At 44.6% G+C, this 21,992-nt stretch overlaps 1 protein-coding gene across 1 annotated transcript; it reads right to left on the bottom strand.

Annotated features, from left to right (window-relative positions):
* Positions 1–2,058: 2,058 nt before the first annotated feature.
* On the bottom strand, positions 2,059–21,961 carry MCEE (methylmalonyl-CoA epimerase). Its single transcript, XM_004593145.3, has 3 exons — positions 21,880–21,961; positions 15,196–15,533; positions 2,059–2,467 (listed from the first exon to the last, which is right to left on the bottom strand). The coding sequence occupies exons 1-3, from the start codon at positions 21,917–21,919 to the stop codon at positions 2,315–2,317; spliced, it is 531 nt and encodes a 176-aa protein (XP_004593202.2). The 5' UTR covers positions 21,920–21,961; the 3' UTR covers positions 2,059–2,314.
* Between the last annotated feature and the right edge of the window lie 31 nt (positions 21,962–21,992).

Raw genomic sequence — 21,992 nt, 5'->3', positions numbered from 1 at the left:
GTGACGATTCTTCAGCCACAACACCAAACAGATGACCTGTGGAAGAAAAGGCTGACAACTGAAGAAATTTCAAGTTGGATTCTCATAAGAGGAATTCTTATTTTTCTCTGTGAAAGGCATTGTGGACAATGAGATAAGCCCCAGATCATAACAAAACTTTTGCAAAAGACATAAAGCACTATCATCCCCAAATATGCAAAGAATACTTAAAAAGGGACAAAAAAGAAGCAAACTCAATTTAAAAATGGGACAAAGAACTAAACAGATGCCTCAGCTAAGATATATACAGATGGCCAATAATCATAAGAAGGAGGCCCCACATCACACACCATTAGGAAAAGGCAATTCAAAATAACAGTGATATTTCATCACAAACTTAGTAGAATAGCCAAAATCCAGAACAGAAAAAGAACAAATGATCACTGGCAAAAATGTGGAGCAATAGGAACTCTTCGCCCATTGCTGACGAATGACAAAAACCATCAGCAGCCACCCTGGAAGGCACTGGCATTTTCTTATAAATATACTTACAGCACGCCCCACAATAGTGAACTCTACTATGGAAGAAATGAAGGATGAAGGCTGGGAGGCAAACACTATCTATTACAATAGATTTCTACTCATTTTTTAAGATTTCTTTTTTAATTTTTATTTATTTATTTATTTTTAAAGATTTATTCATTTTATTACAGCCAGATATACACAGAGGAGGAGAGACAGACAGGAAGATCTTCCGTCCGATGATTCACTCCCCAAGTGAGCCGCAACAAGCCGATGCGCGCCAATCCGATGCCGAGAACCTGGAACCTTCTCCAGGTCTCCCACGTGGGTGCAGGGTCCCAATGCATTGGGCCATCCTCAACTGCTTTCCCAGGCCACAAGCAGGGAGCTGGATGGGAAGTGGAGCTGCTGGGATTAGAACCGGCGCCCATATGGGATCGCAGGGCTTTCAAGGCGAGGACTTTAGCCGCTAGGCCACGCCGCCGGGCCCAAGATTTCTTTTTTAATTTTTATTGGAAAGTCAGATATACAGAGAGAAGGAGAAACAGAGAGGAAGATCTTGTGTCCAATGATTCACTCCCTGAGTGGCCGCAATGGCCACAGCGTGCCAATCAGAAGCCAGATGCTAGAAGCTTCTTCTGGGTTTCCCATGCAGGTGCAGCATCCCAAGGCTTTGAGCGATTCTCAACTGCTTTCCCAGGCCACAAGAGGGGAGCTGAATGGGAAGCAGGACTGCCAGGATTAGAACCAGTGCCCTAATGGGATTCTAGGGCGTGCAAGGAAAGGACTTTAGCCGGTAGGCCACTGGGCCCTCTACACATTTTGTGTATTCTTCTAGGACCTGCTGGAGTATTCTGGAAGTTAAATGACAGACAACTCTACACATTACTACTCTCCAGGCACCTTCAATCACATACCAAGTTTCTAAGAAAACGCCTGTTCATACCTCCAACACAAACAGCCAAAACACCTTGCCCCTCAGGAATTTGTGACCATGAGTTGTTTCTTAAATAATTTACTCTAAAAAACTTGATCTGAAACATTGTTAAGAATAACTTTGTCTCAGGGGAAACCCTAAGACGGACTATGTCAATCAGTGGACTCTGCACCAGCCTCATCATACCTGGACTGTTGCTGATGATATGTTGGAGCTTCTAATTGATCGAGGTGACGCTCTGCTGGCTCTGCCTACAAACCTGAGAGGGCCTCCCTAAGAGGCCGTTGAACTTGAACTGGACAAGTGGGATGCTGGACTCTGTATGGCGTAAACTTTTAATTAGGGAATCTCAACGGAACTTGAGCTGTGGTTATGCATCAAGGTGAAGGAATTCATGATGGGGGAAGGTTTTGGGGTGAAGGGGGGGGAATCCCAGTACCTATGAAATTGTGTCATGTAATGCAATGTAATTAATGAATAAATGAATATTAAAGAAAAAAAAAGAATAACTTTGTCTCAAATATACAGCCACACAAGTATCATGTGTACTTACAATGCTTGTGCATGCATCCCACCACATACATATTTTCACACAGCTGACATACTGTACTCAATGACTTCATTGTATAAGTAATTTATTTCTGTGAATATGATTTCAATAACTTCCCCTATTTAATATTTACAAAACCTCCAAACCCAAATCAATATATTTAGTAATCCTAGTATATGCACCCACATATGTATGTATATACATACATATATTTAATCCTTCTGTAATTAAGATTTTTACTTTGAGCTCAACATGCTAGTACAATTTGACAGTGTTTAGTAACTTTTTTCCTTAGGATAATTAACTTAGTTTCTTACAAATACAAATCAAGCCTGTTCTAGTTCCACGAGGACTCCGCCACAGTCTTTAGGATGGAGAAAAATCACTGGTTTTCCATGTGCTCCTATTTTGACCTCTTCGCTAAGGCTACGAATCTTCTTTTTCTTCAAATCCATCAAAGCTTCATTAATGTTATCCACCTTAAGAAGAGGAAAAAAATAGGACACATTCAAAATCAACAATAGCAAGTTGCCATGCCGTGAGACTCAGGAGAAGCAGCGCGAGCTCCCGCAGTCTATTTCCTCTGCCCTCGGGCAGGATTATTCCTAACCCTGCACAAGAAATAAACCTAAAATTTTCAGAGAAGCAGAAGAAGTTTCTAAATTTTCCCAGGTGAGCAAATGCAATCCTTCACAATTTTCACCATTAGTAAATGTTTTCTTTATAACCTAAATTAAGTGTACTATACTTCCTAAGTTTCTTCTGGTAATTCCACTTCACAATTTAAGGAAAACTTTCCTTGAGGGCTCTGGACTTCTCACCTAGAACAGGGAAGTGAGTTCTAGGTGTAAATTGACTATGATTAAATTGAGAGAACAATAAAAAGCCCTTAGCGTAGTTCATGGCACCAAATACTCAGCAAATCCGTGTTGCCCCGATCCCCAGCACTACCTGCCAAACAACCTGGTTATTACTTTTGAGATTAAACTTGATACACATGAAAATCACTACTAACCCAGCACTAAAATACTATTCTGTATTCAAAAAAAACCAGCTAAACTCAACATTTTTATTTATCTATACTAACAGCCTAGCAAAGGAGCAAACGCTTCTTCTTGAGGAATCAGCTGCCTCCTTCTAGCATTCACTCTCTCAGACTCAGAACCCAGTCAGTGGATAGAAAGGTTTGATACATGCAGCCACCTTCCTAGGCGGTCGTAAATCATTCTCCAGTTCAAAGAACTAAAGGCATGTCAGACTCAGAGAGCAATGTAACAGCCCGAACTCACCACTGATCTAACAGGTGTTAGAAACCAACCAACCAACCACCGAGAAGACTAAATGCTAATATAGACTACAACCTATTCACATGGAGTACACTCTACATGCATTGCTCATATTTCTTCTCAAGTCTCAGGGGTTATCAGAGTCACGCTGAGATCTGGACTATGGCTCAGGCCATGCTCTCTTACTTCGTGGCTACCCCATTGTCACTGTTTGCAAAACACAGCATACACTACAAGCTGGGCATGGGAGCAATCTCACCCACTGGTCATCCTTAGTGAGAAAAGTCAGTCCTCACGATGTCAGGTATTGCTGGCTTATCATTTTTACAATTCCAATCAGTTTCTGGGTTCTGCTTGCTTTGTTAGGTGAGGTGACACAGTGTTTGGTAAGGAAGCAATTTTCCTAATGACTAGGACAAAGTCCTTTTGGGTCCCCTAACCAATGTTTTAGGAGATGTTTCCACTATGACTGGCAATAAATATTCCCGCCTCTATGAGGATTGTTCCCACTACTCTTCCCAAGATCTCCTTTTCCCAGCCTAGGGAGCTTCTGAACATGTATGCACCACTCTGTACTCACATGAAGGCAAGGAAGGCCGCAGAGCTTTAGGACGTGTGCTGGTCAGCTCTTGCCTTCCCAGTCTAATCCCGCAGTCCTATTCACCATGACTTGCTCAGACTCCCACTGCCAACCTAACTCGGGGAAGCGGTAAGCTCCGCCTGGACAGCCCTTTCCTGCTCAGCAGCCTGCCAACTCTCTCCAGCCAGGGAGCTGGAAGGTAGCGTCCATCTCTTTTGTTTCTCTTTCTCAGATTTCAATGCTCTGTGCTGCCTGATGTTCAATGCTAGAAAGCCACTGTTCATGTTCTGCCCGGATGGTCTGACTGAGGCAGGAAGCAAACTGATCTGTTACTCTGTTGTAGCTGGAATTAAAATTTTAAGTCCGTAGGTTTTTTTATCAGCACCTGAAAAAAATGTCAATACATAGTACAATGTTTTATAATTTTTAAAAAATACTTATTTATTTTTCTTGGAAAGGCAGATTTACAGAGAGAAGGAGAGGCAAAGAGAGAGATTTTCTGGCTGGTTCACTCCCCAAACGGCTGCAACAGCCAGAGTTGAGCTGATCCGAAGCCAGGAGCCAGGAGTTTCTTCCAGGTCTCCAAAGCAGGTGCAGGATCTCAAGGCTTTGGGCCATTCTCCATTGCTTTCCCAGGTCACAAGCAGGGAGACAGATGGGAAATGGAGCAGCCAAGGATGTGAACCAGCACCCATATAGGATCCTGGCATGTGCAAGGAATGGACTAAATGCCACTGAGCCATCACGCTAGGCCCTCTGTAATTTCTATATATTTTTTTCCTGATGCTTTAAATTTTTTTCTCTTCATCTCTGGTTTTCACATTGACTATGATGAGCTTAGCTGTGGCTTTATTTGTATTTGTGGACTGTGTACACCAGATTGACTATGTCTTTGCCAACTGTTTCTTCAGTTATTACTTGTTGCCTCTCTCTGCCTTTTGCGTGTCACCAACTGCTCTCTGCCAGGATTTGGGACCACATGGTGTATTTCTCCACTGCTCTGTATTCTCTTCTGTATTTCCCACCCCTTGCTTTTGGACTTCTACTCTACAGAACTACAAGGACAACTCTCTATTGTTTTAAGTTTATAACAGCATCCCTAGAAACTTTCTACAACTACCATGCATGCATACTGAAATGGAAGCATTTAAATCAATGGCTAGTGGACAGTGCAAGCCAAGTTTTCACTGTTGGAATGGGAAGGTACTAATGAGCAAGGCAGAAGGCTAGAGTGGTGCATGGGATTGGTATTCAAGACACCCAGATAAACTCACAAGTTATGAGTTTAACATCCCATGAACGCTCTGTCGTCACAAATAGAAATGTGTGTGTGCATATCTACCAACTGTGTGTGCACACACATACCGCTCCATATCTCCTTGGTATGTTAGCTAAGAGGACTAGATGCTGTGATACTTGAGCAGCAACGAGCACACCGAAAGCCTAGCATACACTACTCCATGGTAAGGGGCCAGGATTCCTTGGAGAACTGGATGATTCTAGGAAGAAGGCATGCAGTACAGAGGAGCAGTGCAGAGAGTCTTTTTAACAAAGTAAGAAAGCACTAAAAACAGACAAAGAACAAAAGACAGAAGAGACATAAAACCTAAAGGACACAGAAGCCAAATACAGAGCTCCTCACGGCCAAAGCTGCAACAATTTTAGCCAGAAAATAAAACAGTACTCAATTAAAATCCAAACATTATTTTTTAAAAAACCACAAATCCATACTACTTACATCTGCATTCCTCAAGTATGGGTCTTGCATAATGACTCCCTTCCAAAGAGCAGAATATAGAGAAGACAACAACAAACAAACAAAACAACCAGTAAACATAAGTGGCAAAAACTATGAGAATGAAGATGAGAATGAAGAGTAATGACATATTTAAACAGATGGAGAAATATTTCTCCTGAAGAAATATTAGCCAGTGTGAAGCAGAGAGGGCACATTCCAGGAAATAGGAGAAGACAGAACAACAGCAGAGGGGCACCTGGAGACTGACAGACACAGGAAAGCAGCGGACACAATGGTGCGGTGTCGCAATGACTGACACCTCAGTTGCATTTGGTGAGAGGTGATCTGAATTGCACCTGCAGCCAGAACTACACCAGCAACCAGGTGGGAAAGAATTTCATTGGGAGCTCAGGAGGTGAACCCAGACAAAGAACTGTCCGTCCTGCTGGTCTGTTTGATTTGACCAGGAACAGAGAGCAGCAGATCCCAGACAGGCAGTGCAGGAACAGGATGGATTTCAAAACCCAGTGTGTTCCCTGGAGCTGTATTGGTCTCTGCCCCCGCCCCCAGGTCTGCATTGCACATAGATACAAAGAAACTTAAAAAAAAAAAAGGACAAGTCAAGACTACATAAAGACATTGGTAAGTCAATCTTAGAAAATTGATTTACGGGCTGTTTCTAGATGATTCCAAAATATATGCTTCAATTTTGGTCAATATAATGCCAATGCAATTATTCATTTCTGACAGACACAAACTGAATAAAGACAGAAAGTTGTGAGTTGCTTTGCAATGGTTTAACAAAGAAAAAAAGATGAAGTATGAATGGCCAGCCCTTGAAAGATGTCAAATCTGGGTAATGGCAGTAAGGGAGTTCATTACATGACTTTTTTCTCTTATATTTGAAAATTTTCATAAGATAATTGTAACTTTTCCTATATTGTCTTTTTGGTAACTTCTATTCTACATATGATTATGAATATTTTTCATTGATAGGACATTCTATCCAAGCACAAACCTCTCTGAGAATAATGCCACATCCAAATTTTTAGCATCTTGCTTGTTTAGTATCTCATAATCTAAAAGACGCTTCTAAGCCAAGAAACACTCCTATGATTTGACAAGTTAATTTAAAAATGCCTGACATTGTAACCTGGACTGACCTTCCCAGCTACAGAATTGGGATCATTAACTCCATCATTCATCTTTATCATCTTCGTTGTATATTTCAATAGTATTTTACCAAAATTTCATTCAATTTAAAAATAATACATACAAAGAAGAGGTATCCAAGGTCTGTATCTAGTTCAAGACTCTGTATTTCATACATTGTTTTATTGCTTTTCTAAACTGTGGTTAAATGGCATATGCAAGCTTAACTTTTTGAGCGAATTCCTTTTGTGTTTATTTGTATTCTGGTTTTTCTTCTGAATCTTTGAAAAAAAATATACCTGAATCCTTAAAAAAAAAAATGCCTGACATTGACTAGTATTTGTTTCTGTTCCTATCTCAATATGTAACTTTGATTTTAAAGGTCTTATACTAGATTCATTCTTTTATTAGTGCTGCTATAAAATTCACAGTGCTTTAAGAGTATTCTTAATGTTTTGTTTTGTTTGGCAGTAATAAAAAGAATGAAATGAACATGTCTTAATTTTCAGCACTGAAAGTAGATGCAATAGTTATAAATGCAAACCAATTTGATTTGGGAAATTAAGTCTGTCTCCTTAAGTAATAACAATAACACAGTCAATAATAACCCATAGCAAGAAACAAAATAATTTTTATGGTCTTTTAGAACTGATTTTATGATCCTTCAAACAATTACAGTTATGCATCATATAGCTAACTGTGTACAACTCTAAATGCTAACATTAGTGAAAATCTAGTCTATTTGCTTTTTACTCCAACTTCTTATTCGCTTTTTTCTTTTCTTTTTTCCTAATGATTTATTTGAAAGGCTAAATGATAGAAAGAAAAAGAGAAACAGAGAAAGAGAGAGCTTTCATTTGCTGGTTCACTCTCCAAATGGCCACAACAATCAGATCTGAGCTGGGCTGAAGCCAGGAGCCATGATCTCTGCCCAGGTCTCCACACGGATGCATGGGCCCAAGCTCTTGGGCCATCTTCTGATTTTCTGGGCATGTTAGCAGGGAGCTGGATGGGAAGCGGAGCAGCCAGAACGCCAACTGGCATTATGATACGACAGTGTGACAACTGACAGCTTAACCGCATGCATAGCGATGTCAGTCCTGCTTTGTTTCTTTCTGGGACAGGGATTGCTTTCAGTCTAGAAATTTGTTTATTTCCTCTGTCATTTGTAAATTAAGAAATAAATTTAAAAAGTAAATCCTCTTGCGTCCTCTGAGGGACCCATCTGAAAACAGTAATGGCAAGGGGCTAGACTAAACAGCATCTCTAAAGTGTATAATTCTTATATTTTATGAACTAGTATATAGCATATTGATCAAGTATATAAGTAAAGGTTTTTCTTTTTTCATAAAATTGTTAACAGTGCAAATTGCTATCAATGATAAATTAATTCAAGCTTCCAAGTGGGATGGATTCATGAAAATTGAAGTCTGAATTACAGAAAGCTAAGAACTAAGTGAAATACATACCCCTACATGGTTTTCACTTTGCTCAGGGATCCGAGGGCTCCTGTGCATGCGTGACCCTGAGAATGGTTTCGGAGGGGCATATGTGTGGCCAAGCCTCCAATCTGGCATCTGGGCTGGCAGTGACCCTGTGGAAGGTTTCCAAATGCTGGCCTCAGCTAACAGGAAAACACAAAGTCAGCTAATAGAAAATTCAACTTATCTAACTAAGAGGATTCTATTCCAAGAAGATTTTTCTTTTTTCTCTCTCACATCCTCTTCCTCACCGGCTTTTTTTTATTATTTTTATTTTTTTTGGTAATAAAATGTCCTTTCTTTTACAAGATAGTGTTTACATTGGATAGCAGCTTTAAAACACACCCTTTCTTGGTAACACAAAGAGTGAAAAACTGCACAGGCTGTTCACTTTCTGATGTGACTTATTCTCTGGAAATGTCATTGTTCTATAGAGTCCCCACATCTGCCAACTGATCTGGAGTCGCTGGTGACGGTGCCAAGCGGTCCCCTAGGTTTACCACGAAGCCAAAACAGGAGGGGAATTTTTAAGAAAGAATTTCTTCTCTATCGATTAAAGAACAGACATTCCTCAGCATGCGGAAAATAAGTCACCTCACTCGCCTTTATTTTAAATGTATATATTCTTTCTTTCATCAGAAATACATCTGTATGGTGAAAAATGATCTATAAAACACACAAAGACATAAACAGGAAAATAAGTCACCTAATATGTGACCACTCCGAAAATAAAACTGTTAAAATGGCTGAAGTTCTTTAAACATATTTTTCCTCATGCCTTTCCCCATGGGCTGGGCCAGGAAGGGTCACCCCTAAATCAAAAGTAATACTCCCACCACATGCCCTGTGCCCCTATCATGCTCCCACCCTAACTCCCTGTGTCACCCAGGCTGTGCCTCAGCCTCTTGGGCTGCATAACCGGGCAGCTTCTAACCAGCACTTACTTCTCACACTCCCAGAGGTGGCAAGTGTGTGATCAAGATACCAGCAGACACAGTCTCAGGGATGCTAACTGTGAGCTCCCATGGTGGAACGAGCTGCCAGCAAGCTCTTGGGGGTCCTTTGTAAGGGGCATCAGTGCCATCACCAGGACTCCACTCTCAGGACCCACCAGGTCCAAGGTCCAACCTCCTGATACCATCAACTTGCAGAGGGAGGCAGGGACACAGAAGCACTTGATTGACTCCGGGCTGGCCTCTTGTGCTGATGCCTTCATGCTCTGACACCCCAAAAGTCAGGATGAGCTCCCAACTCTTTCTACTCGGGCTCTGACACCCTGCACTGAACCACCCCACACCCGAGCACCCTGCCAGGTCCCTGGCTTTTCAAGACATGCAGCCCTAATGCATGGATGCCTCCTGACCCACTGAAGCCCCAGTACCCTGCTTGGGGCCATGTGGCTCTCCCCACCAAGATGGACAATATGTTCCATCCTACCCGAAGTCTTAGGAAGGGAAAGAATGGAAAGAAGAAGGGGCCCAAATTATTCTTAGAACCGTCTGCTTTGGCAACTAGGAAGCACTATGTGGCAGAAGGAAATGGCCTTAGCAATGGTTTTATTTGACCCTGCCTTTACTCTCTGCTCTAACTTGCACTGGCTGTGTCTGCCAGGCTGTGTCTCAGTCGCCTCTAATCCTCTGTGGCAAGGCAGGGCATCTGTAAATCGATAAAGCCAGAGGTTTGCTCCAGAAGGACAAGGATTTGTACTTTTGCTTAGCTACACACACCTGGAACTTTGTACCGTCAATGTTAGGATCCTACTAAAATTACTGGAGAACCATAAAAACACTGAGAAAGGTAACAACCAAACAGCATGGAAAAGAACTTACCCTGGAGATTGTCTGGGAGGACACTGTATGTGCCAGGCATTAACCCTTTAGTTGTTGAGTTGGGGTGGGAGTCTTACGGGTGCCAGGGAAAAGGTCTTTCTGGAATGGGTATACTGCTAGGGAGTTTTACAGAAGTAGCTGTTAACCCACCAGCATGAAAACTTTGGTTTACAACCCAGATACAAATATGTTGCTTGACTTTTCTGTCTGGTACATTATCTAATGAAGAGGGTAGCATAGTCGCATGGAAGGCTAAGCCTGTACCTGTGGTGCTGGCATCCTGAATGAGCACTGGTTCGTGTCCCAGATGCTCTACTTCTGATCCAGCTCCCTGTTTTTGGCCTGGGAAAGCAGAGCAGGATGATTCAATGCTTGGGCCCCTGTGATCACTGTGAAGAAGCTCTTGGCTCCTAACATGGATTCAGCTCAGCTACGCCACTGTAACCATTTGGTGAGTGAACCAACAGATGGAAGATCTCTCTCACTCTCTCAAACTGTTTCTATAAATCTGCCTTTCAAATAAATACAGGTCTACCTGGTACCAGAGCCTATCTCCTTAGGCAAAAGCAAAAAAAAAAAAAAAAAAAAGGGAATTGAGTCCTGTATATCAGGAAGGGGTACTGGGACACCGCTTACTCAAGTATCACACAAGGGCCAGTGAAAAAGAATATGAAGTACTCTTGCAATAATTAGAGAGCAGAAAGTTAGTTATCTAATGGTGGGAACAAAGAGTGTAAAAGTAAGAATGATATTTTAAAAATGGCAGAGAACCATTAAAGAAGAGAACTGAGAGTGTTGTGAGAAGATATATTTCTGACTGCTATGTTCAAAACAGGAGAAGTTAAACTGATGGTTTTTGCGCATGAAGTGCATACCCACTCCCTGCATCACCAAGCATCAACCATTTGAGTCTCCTTATTGTCACAAAATCAGAGGCAGGTTCTCTCCCTTTGCCATAAATGCTGCAGACCCCCACCTAAATTTAAAACTACGTCACTCTCGTGTTTTTTAGATTTTTGTCACAACTTTCCTTTGGCTTAGAACATATGAATGTACGATGGCTATATAGCTTACAAAATGTAACCCCAGGCTCTCCTCTGCTCTTCCCATCAAGAAGTGGAATCTGGGGTCCAGCACGATGGCTTAGTGGCTAAATCTTCACCTTACATGTACCATATCCCATATGGGTGCCAGTTCGTGTTCCAGATGCTCCACTTCCCTTCCTGCTCCCTGCTTGTGGCCTGGGAAAGCAGTCGAGAACAGCTCAAAGCCTTGGGATCCTGCATCCATGTGGGAGACCTGGAAGAAGATCCTGGCTCCTGGCTTTGGATCGGTTCAGCTCCAGTCATTGTGGCCACTTGGGGAGTGAACCAGAGGACAGATCTTTCTCTGTGTGTCTCTCCTTTTCTCTGTAAATCTGCCTTTCCAATAAAAAGAAAAAATAAAACTTCAAAAACGGAAGAAGTGGGGTCTGCGGAAGCACATGGCTAAGGGGTTCAGTCACTGGCCAGCAGCCTGTGTCCCACACTGGAATGCCTGGGCTCTGAGACCTGCCCTTCTGATTCCAGCTTCCCGCTAGTGTACATCCTGGGGAGAGCATTATTGGTTCAAGTAGTTGGGATCCTGACACACATGGAGCCCCAGATTGAATTTCTGGATCTTGGAGCTGGCATCATGGTGTAGAAGGTAAAGCCTGCTTCCCACATGGGCGCTGGTTCCTGTCCCAGCTGCTCCACTTCTGATCCAGCCCTCTGCTAATGGCCAGAGAAAAGCAGCAGAGGATGGCAAAGTGTCTGGGCCCCTGACACCCATGTGACAAACCCAGATGAAGCTCCTGGCTTCAGCCCTTGCATTGAAGACATCTGGGGAATGAACCAGTGGATAGTAGATCACTCTCTATAATTCTTACTGTTACAATAGATAAATAAATAAATCTGAGAAAAAAAATTTCTGGCTTCCAGCTTCAGCCTGGCCATTGCCCATTGCAGGCATCTGAGTAGCGAACCAGAGAATGAAAGCTCTATTTCCATCTCTCTTTGTCCTAAATTACAACAAATAAATACATTACAAGTTAAAAGAAAAAAAAAGAAGAACTAAAAGGAGCCAGGATTGTGTCTTTCCCCTCGCCTACCCTTAAGGCTTGTTGAGCAGACACGCTGCTGTGGCTCTTCCCAAAGGAGGCTGGGAGAGCCCAGCACCTTGCTTGGTTCTGGGAAATAAAGGTCAAGCACCCCCAGAATCCCCTTAGCTCTCAGGGCTGTGGCGCTCCCACACAGGTGCTGGTCCCAGCTGGTAGCCTGCACTGCCTGCCCGCCGTGGAAGTGAGGTGTCTGGACGCTCAGCCCAGCTGGGCCTTCCAATGAGCACAGTCATGCCAACGTCTAACTGCATGGGGGACCCCTAATCACAGGAGAAACCCCAGCAGGAACTGCCCAGTGAGGACTTGCCCCTGCATCCTGGTCTACATATCCTGAGCAAATGAAATGCATGCTGTTCCCACTGGGCACTGGGAACTGAAACAACAGCAAACCCTTTCTACCTACACCTACCACTTTTTGTACTTCTGGAAGACAAAACTGCACCCAAGTTCTACTAATCAATCCAGTCTAGGCTATACTATGACCTACCTTCATTTTACACTCACACACGTGTTCATGTCCTGCTTTGGATTTCTGCTTTTGAATTTGCTGATAAGCTACTGAACTTCCACTCTGCTTTACTTCCCTGAACTCCTAACTCCCAGAGCCAGCTTCCTTTGAAGGGCTCTCTTGATGCTGAACCCAGACAGTGAGGTATGAGAGAGAGAACAGTGGGTTCAAAGGCAGGTGGTCTTGTTTCTCATCCTGGGGGTGCTCAAACCCCGGAGTCCACCAATACAGACCTACAGTCAAGAGGAATCTCCTAAAAATGAAATAAATTGCTAAGTTACTCAGCATTAATTTTTTGCTGTAATATCCTGTGCTGCTGCTTTTTTTTTTTTTTTACAAATTATTATTTATTTGAAAGGCAGAGTGACACAGAAAGAGGGAGAGAGAAAGGGAGACTGACCTTCTATCTGCTGGTTCACTCCCCAAATGACCACAACAACCATGGTTTTCAAGCCAAGGGCCTGAAACTCCATCTCGGAGCCTGGAACACCTGTGTGGGTGGCAGGTGCCAAGACATGGGCCATCTTCTGCGGTTTCCTCTGGCACATTAGCAGGGAGCTGGGCTGCAACTGGAACAGCTAGCATCCAAGCTGGTACTCATACAGGATGCTGATGGAACCCACTGTCAGCCACTCTTGCCTCAAATGAAAACAACTGATCTCAGGGTTAAGAGTACAGAACCTAGGGCCCAGCACAGTAGCCTAGTGGATAAAGTCCTCACCTTGCATGCCTGGGATCCCATATGGGTGCTGGTTTATATCCCCGCAGCACCACTTCCCAACCAGCTCCTGCCTATGGCCTGGGAAAGCAGTCGAGGACGGCCCAAAGCCTTGAGATCCTGCACCTGTGTGGGAGATCCGGAAGAAGCTTCAGGCGCCTGGCCTCATACAGGCTCAGCTCCGGCCACTGGGGCTCCTTGGAGAGTGAACCAGCGGACAGACGATCTTTCCGTCTCTCCTTCACTCTGTAAACCTGACTTCCTAATACATTTTTTTAAAAAATCTTTATGTTTTTTAAAAAAAGGGTACAGACCCTAGATTCAGAACAAACGTGGGCTGCAAGTCCAGCCTTACCACCTACACCTAATGTGACTGTGGGCAAGTTGACCACCCTGAGACTCAGTTTCCTCATCTGGGCATCAGGTCAGTGGTGGTCTCACAGTGCTAAGTATAAGAATTAAAGAAAATCGGGCCCGGCGGCGTGGCCTAGTGGCTAAAGTCCACACCTTGAACGCACCGGGATCCCATGTGGGCGCTGGTTCTAATCCCAGCGGCCCCATTTCCCATCCAGCTCCCTGCTTGTGGCCTGGGAAAGCAGTCGAGGACGGCCCAAAGCTTTGAGACCCTGCACCTGCGTGGGAGCCCCGGAAGAGGTTCCAGGTTCCCGGCTTCGGATTGGCGCAGCACCGGCCCGTTGCGGCTCACTTGTGGAATGAATCATCAGACGGAAGATCTTCCTCTTTGTCTCTCCTCCTCTCTGTGTATCTGACTTTGCAATAAAAATAAATAAATCTAAAAAAAAGAAAATAGCACAGGTCAAGAGCTTCAGTGGCTGCCAGGAGCCCTCAATGCTGTCGAGGTCACTGCGTGCCTTGGCAGATGCTATTCTCCAGCTGTTCCTGGGAACTCTGCACAGTCATCACAACTCAGCGTCTATGAGAACCCTGGCCCCTGCACCTGCCGAAAGCAATCAACGTCTCACTCGTGCCACTCAGACAACACAGACCATAATGTCGCACACCAAGTCTACTGTACTTGCCCCTCTCACTGCGGACCCAGCACATGTCTTAGTCATTACTGAATTCAAAGTACTCAGTACTCACTGCAGGGCCTCACAAATGTTTGCAACAATGAACCCTTGAATTCACTTTAGGACCAACCTATCTTTTTCCTGGAACTGGAGCAAGTCCTAACTATTAATTATGTCATTGTTTCTAAAAGGGTTGTTCTATCAGATTAATTTAAACAGAAGCATAATTGGTGTTGCTCAGATTCTAAAAGGCAGTTATTGCAACATGAACAATTATAGATAAATGTTCTGTAATGGAAATGTTCTTGTCTAACATTCTTTTTTTAAAAGAACTGTTAGCTGATGCGACTCAGAAAATCTTAATTACCACAGTAATTGAAAAAAATGCATTACTTTTGTAATAAGAAAAAAGTTAGCAGAATGTAAAGGACAGCAAATAATTACAAGAACACTTGGCACATGGATGGAAATCCTTACTTTATATGGTCTTTTTACTTCTCCTGATTGCCTTGTGATGGTGAAAGCAGGTGTATTCCCATTGCATGAGACGCCATACACGATAAACACCCAAGAGCAAAGACTCAATGCTTTGGCCAACTCTGCTTTTTCATATGATATTAAAATTATTTATCTTTGAATAGAAATAGCATTATCTTAAGGAAGACTGTGGCACAGCTTTAAACAAGAAAAAGCATTTGGTGAAACAGAGACTTAAAACATGAAGCACTTCAATGATAGGAATACCTCAATGCAGACATGGTGCATCCCGCCAGCCTTGTTTTTCTGAAGAAATCCTGCAATCGGACTGTCACTTCCCAGAGGATGAAGCAGTTCCATCTTGGTGTTTCCCAAGTTGACAAAAACAACGGACACTCCGTGATCGGGAAGCGGGACCGCTTCGCTGACTTGGGCCCCCAGAACGTTCTTATAAAAGGCCGTGGCCTTTTCTAGATCTGGTACTGCGATGGCCACGTGATTGAGCCGACCCAGGTTCCACACAGGACCTGCCACATCATGGGAAGGCTGTGATGTGGAGAAAGCTCTTAGTGCTGGGAGTGGAGTTTGCAGTCTGGAAAATAAGCCTAGAAAATTAAACAGACACTTATCCTCTTTTCACAAATTAATGCCTTTCCAAATAAAATTTCAAAAACTAAATAATACATGTAGAAATTCATTATTTATTTTCTTGTTTTTAATTACTGAAAATAAATCAGAGAAGATAAATGGAAAAACTATGTCAAAATTACTCATTGGGCTCTACTCATTTAAATAACAAATTAAAAAGCTAATTTTGAGCTTCAACGAGATTCAAAACAAAGAATAACATTTGTCATAATAATGTTTATTTACTAGTAGGTATAAAGGACACTGATATATTGAGAATTACTTACAAATCTTTGCATTTCACGGGGGATGAGTTTGTAACAGCGAAATACTTTAATGATTACAGCAAGCAAGCAATTTCTTTCTTTAGCTATATCCAACCACTAAGCAGTGTGAAGAGGCCCTTTCGTTCTGACCTGTCCGCTATGCCTCAGCCTTCCCGAGACACTGGGCCGGAAGAACCACATTTAACAGAGTGGTAAGAGAGCTAAATCCAAAGTTGTGAAACTACACACCACTTAGTGAGACAGCCAAATGACGATCCTAACCGGTGCTTAGTTAGCTCTTAACAAAAGCCACGCAAGACAGGAGAGCTTCAGCTACCAAACCGGAGTCCCTAATTATTACAGCAAGGAAAGTGAAGTGACACTGTTTTGTTTTACTTAAAACCATAAATCTGATGTATCAGACGTCAGTAGAAGGCAAAAGTTCAGCCTTTGGCTGTGCTCCATCCATTACCAAAATAATCAAAAGTTCCTTATTAACACTAAATTAACAAGGCTCAGTTCTGCGGGCTCACTGGATATTATAAAATTCAAGTGCATCTCAAATCAGAACATATTTAAATGTATAACTGAAACTACTAAGTTTCATAAAAATAAAGCCTAATCCTTGCTAGATGTGCTGTACTCTAACATATTATATTCTATTATATTTGTTTAAAAAAAAATACTGGTAAGACCCACTAAATACCTAAATTGCTTGCTATGAAGGTTGGAGAGTTGGTACAAAGACCATAATACAGTGCTAGATACATCCAGAATGTATACTGCCAGACAAATACAGTCGGTAAATCCATTCTATGTTAATGATACACAAGGACTGCTTGCAGGAGACATGGCATACAGGATTATGTGGGAGACCAAGCAACAACCTCGCGAGGACTGGGCAGCGCTGACACCCACAGAAAAGCACTGCTCAAGGGCTCTTCCCTGTTTCTCCCCCATCCCTACCGCATGGGCAATCTGCCAATGAAAGTTCAATGTACAAAGCATTTATTGTATGGTTTACTTCTATTGGAAAGTCAGATATACAGAGAGGAGAAGAGACAGAGAGGAAGATCTTCCATCCTATGATTCACTCCCCAAACGGCTGCAACGGCTGGAACTGAGCTGATCCGAAGCCAGAAGCCAGGAGCCAGGAGCCTCTTCCAGGTCTCCCATATGGGTGCAGGGTCCCAAGGCTTTGGGCTCTCCTCCACTGCTTTCCCAGGCCACAGTCAGGGAGCTGATGGGAAGCAGGGCCACCAGAACTAGAACCGGCACCCATATGGATCCCGTTGCATGCAAGGTGAGGACTTTAGCAGCTAGGCTACGGCGCCAGGCCCTGTACAAAGCATGTTTTACTAAACAAACAAGTGTAGTTCAACCAAATCAGTAAATTTAGGGTAACACGCATATTGAGAAGTTGTTTTGGGGGTACAGTCAATTTACTACTTGGGATGCCCACATTCCTTATTGGAGTATCTGGCTTAGAGTCTCACCTCGGCCTCTCGTCCGACTTCCTCCTAACATGCACTCGGGGAGGCACAGGTGACAGCTTAAGTTGTTGGGTCCCTGGCGGTCAAGCAGGAGACCTGAATGAAGTTCTGGGCTCTGGCCAGGCCTGCCTGCTGTGGTCATTTGGGGAATAAACCAGCAGACAGATGATATCTCTCTGTCTCTCTGCTTTTAAATAAAACAAAAAATGTATTTTTAAAAATGTATGCCAAATACTGAGTTCAGGTGTTTCTGCATTTCCCTATGTACAACAACTTTTACAAGAGATGGCGCAGGTGACAGGCATCCTATTGCAGGCAATGACACAGAACGTCCAAGGAGCAAGTGACAGGAAGCCCGCCTGAAGGGGAGGTCTCCCGCCCCGCCCCGGAGCAGCTGCCCTTGGGGACTATTCAGAAACTGCCATGGCAAAACAATCCATGCAACTTATGTCATTAGAAGCCGCTCTGCAGTCTTTTTCCATAACTTTCTTATCATTTGTTTCTAACAGAAGAGGAAAAGGTTTAATACAATTGTGGGTTCTTTCTCCTTTTTAAGTGGAAACAAAATCTCCTACATATGTTAGAAATACAGAAAGATAACAGCATCTTAAAAAAAAAAGGGGGGGTGGTTATCTGAAAGAGTCCCAGAGAGAAATGGAGGCAGATGGTCTAATGGCCTGGGCTACACCAAGTTGAAGCCAGGAGCTGGAGCCGCTTCTGGGTCTCCCACGGGGAGTGGCAGGGCTCAAACACGTGGGTCATCTTCTGCTGGTTTTTCCCAGGCCATTAGCTTGGAGCTGGATTGCAAGTGGAGAGGCCATGACACAAACCAGTGCCCATAGGAAATGCCTTTGTTGGTAGATGGCAGTTTCACCAGCTTCAGTAACAGCACCATATTGTAAAAATTAAGTCTTTGAGGCTGTATAAATTTATCTAATCTCTACACAATGGAACTGGCTTGGCAAAGACATATAGTTTTTTTACTGGTATTGTATGGTCCTTAAAGCATGCATTTTAGGAATAGGACAGAAAAAAAAGATAGCGACACTAATAAAATTTCAATAATTGGGTTCTTTAAAATGAAGGGACAAGGGCCCGGCGGCGTGGCCTGGCGGCTAAAGTCCTCGCCTTGAACGCACCAGGATCCCATATGGGTGCCGGTTCTAATCCCGGCAGCTCCACTTCCCATCCAGCTCCCTGCTTGTGGCCTGGGAAAGCAGTTGAGGACGGCCCAATGCATTGGGACCCTGCACCCACGTGGGAGCCCCGGAAGAGGTTCCTGGTTCCTGGCATCGGATCGGCGCGCATCGGCCATTGCGGCTCACTTGGGGAGTGAATCATCGGACGGAAGATTTTCCTCTCTGTCTCTCCTTCTCTGTGTATATCTGGCTGTAATAAAATGAATAAATCTTTAAAAAAATAAAAAAATAAATAAAATGAAGGGACAAGCACATGACAATGGTTAACAAGCACAGAAGATATTCAGCCTCAGTCACCCAGGAAAAGAAAACCAAAGTCACAGTGAAGTGGAACTCCACAGCCACCAAGTCGACCAAAATCAAGAAAACAAATGTCAACAAGTGTTGAAGATGCGAGCAACTGCAATGCTGTGTGTGGGGGCTGAGAATCTAGAATGGTACAACAGCAGTTTGTACCAGTTCCACCGAGTCAAAACAGAAGATCCTACGACCCAGGAATTCCACTCCTGAGTATCCAAAATAACGGAATGTAGAAATTCAAAACAAACACTTGTACACTAATGTGCAAAGCAGCATTCCCCAAGCTAAACACTGGAATATCATCTAAAGTCCCAACACACCTGACCAGGACAATGAACCTCAAAAACACTGACAGACCTGGATTAAAAGCACATTTACCCAGCACAGTGAGTGGCCTAGCAGCTAAAGTCCTCGCTTTAAATGCACCGGGATCCCCCAGCTGCCCCACTCCCCAGCCAGCTCCCTGCTTGTGGCCTGGGAAAGCAGTCAAGGATGACCCAAAACCTTGGGACCCTGCACCCACATGGGAGACCAGGAAGAAGCTCCTGGCTTCAGATCAGCTCAGCTCTGGCCGTTGCAGTCACTTGGGGAGCGAATCATCAGATGGAAGATCTTCCTCTCTGTCTCTTCTATGTATCTGACTTTGCAATCAAAAAAAATCTTTTTTTAAACAAAGCACATTTACAGTATGCTCTCATTTAAATGCAATATCAAATGAGATCAATCCACAGGAAGAGCAGTGCCAGGGTCTGCAGGCATGAGGGAATGGGGCGTGACCGTTAGCATCCACAGCAATCCCTTGGAGGTGACCCAAGTGTTTTGAAATCAAGTAAGATGATGGTTACTCAACAAGGTGAATACAATAAATGCTGCCAAGCTGTACACTGTGTCCATTTTTGAGTGATTAATTTTTTTAAGATTTATTCATTTTATTACAGCCAGATATACACAGAGGAGGAGAGACAGAGAGGAAGATTTTCCGTCCGATGATTCACTCCTCAAGTGAGCCGCAACGGGCCGGTGCTGCGCCAATCCGATGCCAGGAACCTGGAACCTCTTCCGGGGCTCCCACGCGGGTGCAGGGTCCCAATGCATTGGGCCGCCCTCAACTGCTTTCCCAGGCCACAAGCAGGGAGCTGGATGGGAAGTGGAGCTGCTGGGATTAGAACCGGCGCCCATATGGGATCCTGGTGCGTTCAAGGCGAGGACTTTAGATGCTAGGCCACGCCGCCGGGACCCACTTCCACCATTCTTAAAGTTACTTTTCTTTCAGATTGTCTTTCTACCTGTAAGAACTGAAACTCTTTTTTTTTTTTTTAAAGATTTATTTTATTTTTATTACAAAGCCAGATATACTGAGAGGAGGAGAGATAGAGAGGAAGTGGAGCTGCCGGGATCAGAACCAGCGGCCATATGGGATCAAGGCGAGGACCTTAGCCACTAGGCCACGCTGCTGAGCCCAGAACTGAAACTCTTTAGGTCCAAGTTGCTGTGTTCCTAGCTCCCCGCCACATCATAAAAGGCTGCAGGAGAACTGCATTATTTTGAACTCATACTGTATAATTTGTGATTCTTCCAATAACAGTTACACTGCATGAATAAACTGCAATGTATAACTGTGTGAATAAATGCAGGCTGTATTTCTAAGACAGGAGGTTAAAAAAAGCAAAAATGCAGGTCCAGCGCAGTAGCATAGTGGCTGAAGTCCTCGCCTTGCACGCACTGGGATCCCATCTGGGTGCCAATTCATATCCTGGAGGCCCTGCTTCCCATCCAGCTCTCTGCTTGTGGCCTGGGAAAGCAGTCGAGGACAGCCCAGGGCCTTGGGACCCTGCACCCATGTGGGAGACCTGGAAGAGGCTCCTGGCTCCTGGCTTCGGATTGGCTCAGCTTCAGCTACTGCGACCACTTGGGGAGTGAATCAGCAGATCTTCCTCTCTGTTTCTCTTCCTCTCTGTATATTTGACTTTCCAATCAAAATAAATTAAATATTTTTTAAAAAAGGAAAAAGCAAGGGTGTAAAGATGTATAGCGATGGTCTTAAGAATAAACTACTTTTGGGCCTGGAGCATCTGGACTTAACCTTAGCAAGCTGTGAGCTGAATCGGCCTTCCCTTTCGCCTCAGGCGTTGTGTGGTAAAAACACAAACCTAACACTACAGTGTGGGAGTTAAGGTACCAAGGGCAGAAAGGTTGGGGCTGGTAGAGTGAGTGCGTGATTATAAGCACTGCATTGGAGCCGCTGGGCTGCAGCTGTGACCACACCTTCCACGTGGACCTACTAGCACTTCTGGCATCTCAGTGCTGGGACACCTCTCTCTGCAGGTGCCTTTATCCCTTAACCCTGGTGAGTAGGAATGGGGTGACTGGTGGTACAGACTACAGAGATACGCCAAGAGGACCGGACTTCCAAGAGAGCAGTGTGGGACGGGGAGAGCGCCAACCCCACTCACGCCCCTGGACACCTCCTGCAGGTGCTAGCAGGACTTCTCACAGCCCTCCGGGAGCCACGCGCGGGTTCTTAACCACTTGGCACTTTCATCCTAACAGTGGCTCTCACATCAACACCTGTCCTCGTGAGAAAGGAAGACACAAAGAGAGGGAGAAGACGGGAGCTGGCAGCCATTACAAAGTAACTTTAAAAATGGAGGCGGAGGGACCACCAGGACGTCTCCCAAGCCGGCTGCTCGCCCTTGCCCGTTTCTAGCACATGACGGCTAGAGCGCGCGGGGAAAAACAGAGTTTGGAATTCTTTCCTGCGCTGACCCCCGGCCGCGGCCAGCAGCAAGGAGAGAGGCTGCCAACGGACTCGGGTTTCTATCCCTGCCTCGCCTCGCCACCCTGGCCTCTCCGGCCGGAACACAAAAAGGGGCAAACCCGGTTAGCGCGCAGCGCTGAGGAAACCCGGCTGCCGAGCTGAGGGGTCTCTGAGGGACGCCGGGGTCGGGACGGGTGAGCGCATTCCAGCGACGTGCCGTCCACACCCCCCACCACGGCCTTTCGGACCCCCTGGCCCTCGTCCGCGCGCCCGCCCCACAGCGCACCAGGACAGCGCCCCGTCATCACCTCTGGCGTTCGCAGCCCCAGCAGCCAGTGCGCGCGCCATCTTCGGAAGCGACGGGCTAAATCAGTGGGCCGGCAGGGGCGGGGCCACCGGGCAGGGGGCGGGGCCACCCGGC

Source organism: Ochotona princeps, chromosome 6, assembly GCF_030435755.1.
Source record: "Ochotona princeps isolate mOchPri1 chromosome 6, mOchPri1.hap1, whole genome shotgun sequence".
In the NCBI taxonomy this organism is placed as follows: Eukaryota; Metazoa; Chordata; class Mammalia; order Lagomorpha; family Ochotonidae; genus Ochotona; species Ochotona princeps.
The sequence above is the reverse complement of the archived record's forward strand: the minus strand, read 5'-3'. Positions and strand labels throughout refer to the sequence as shown.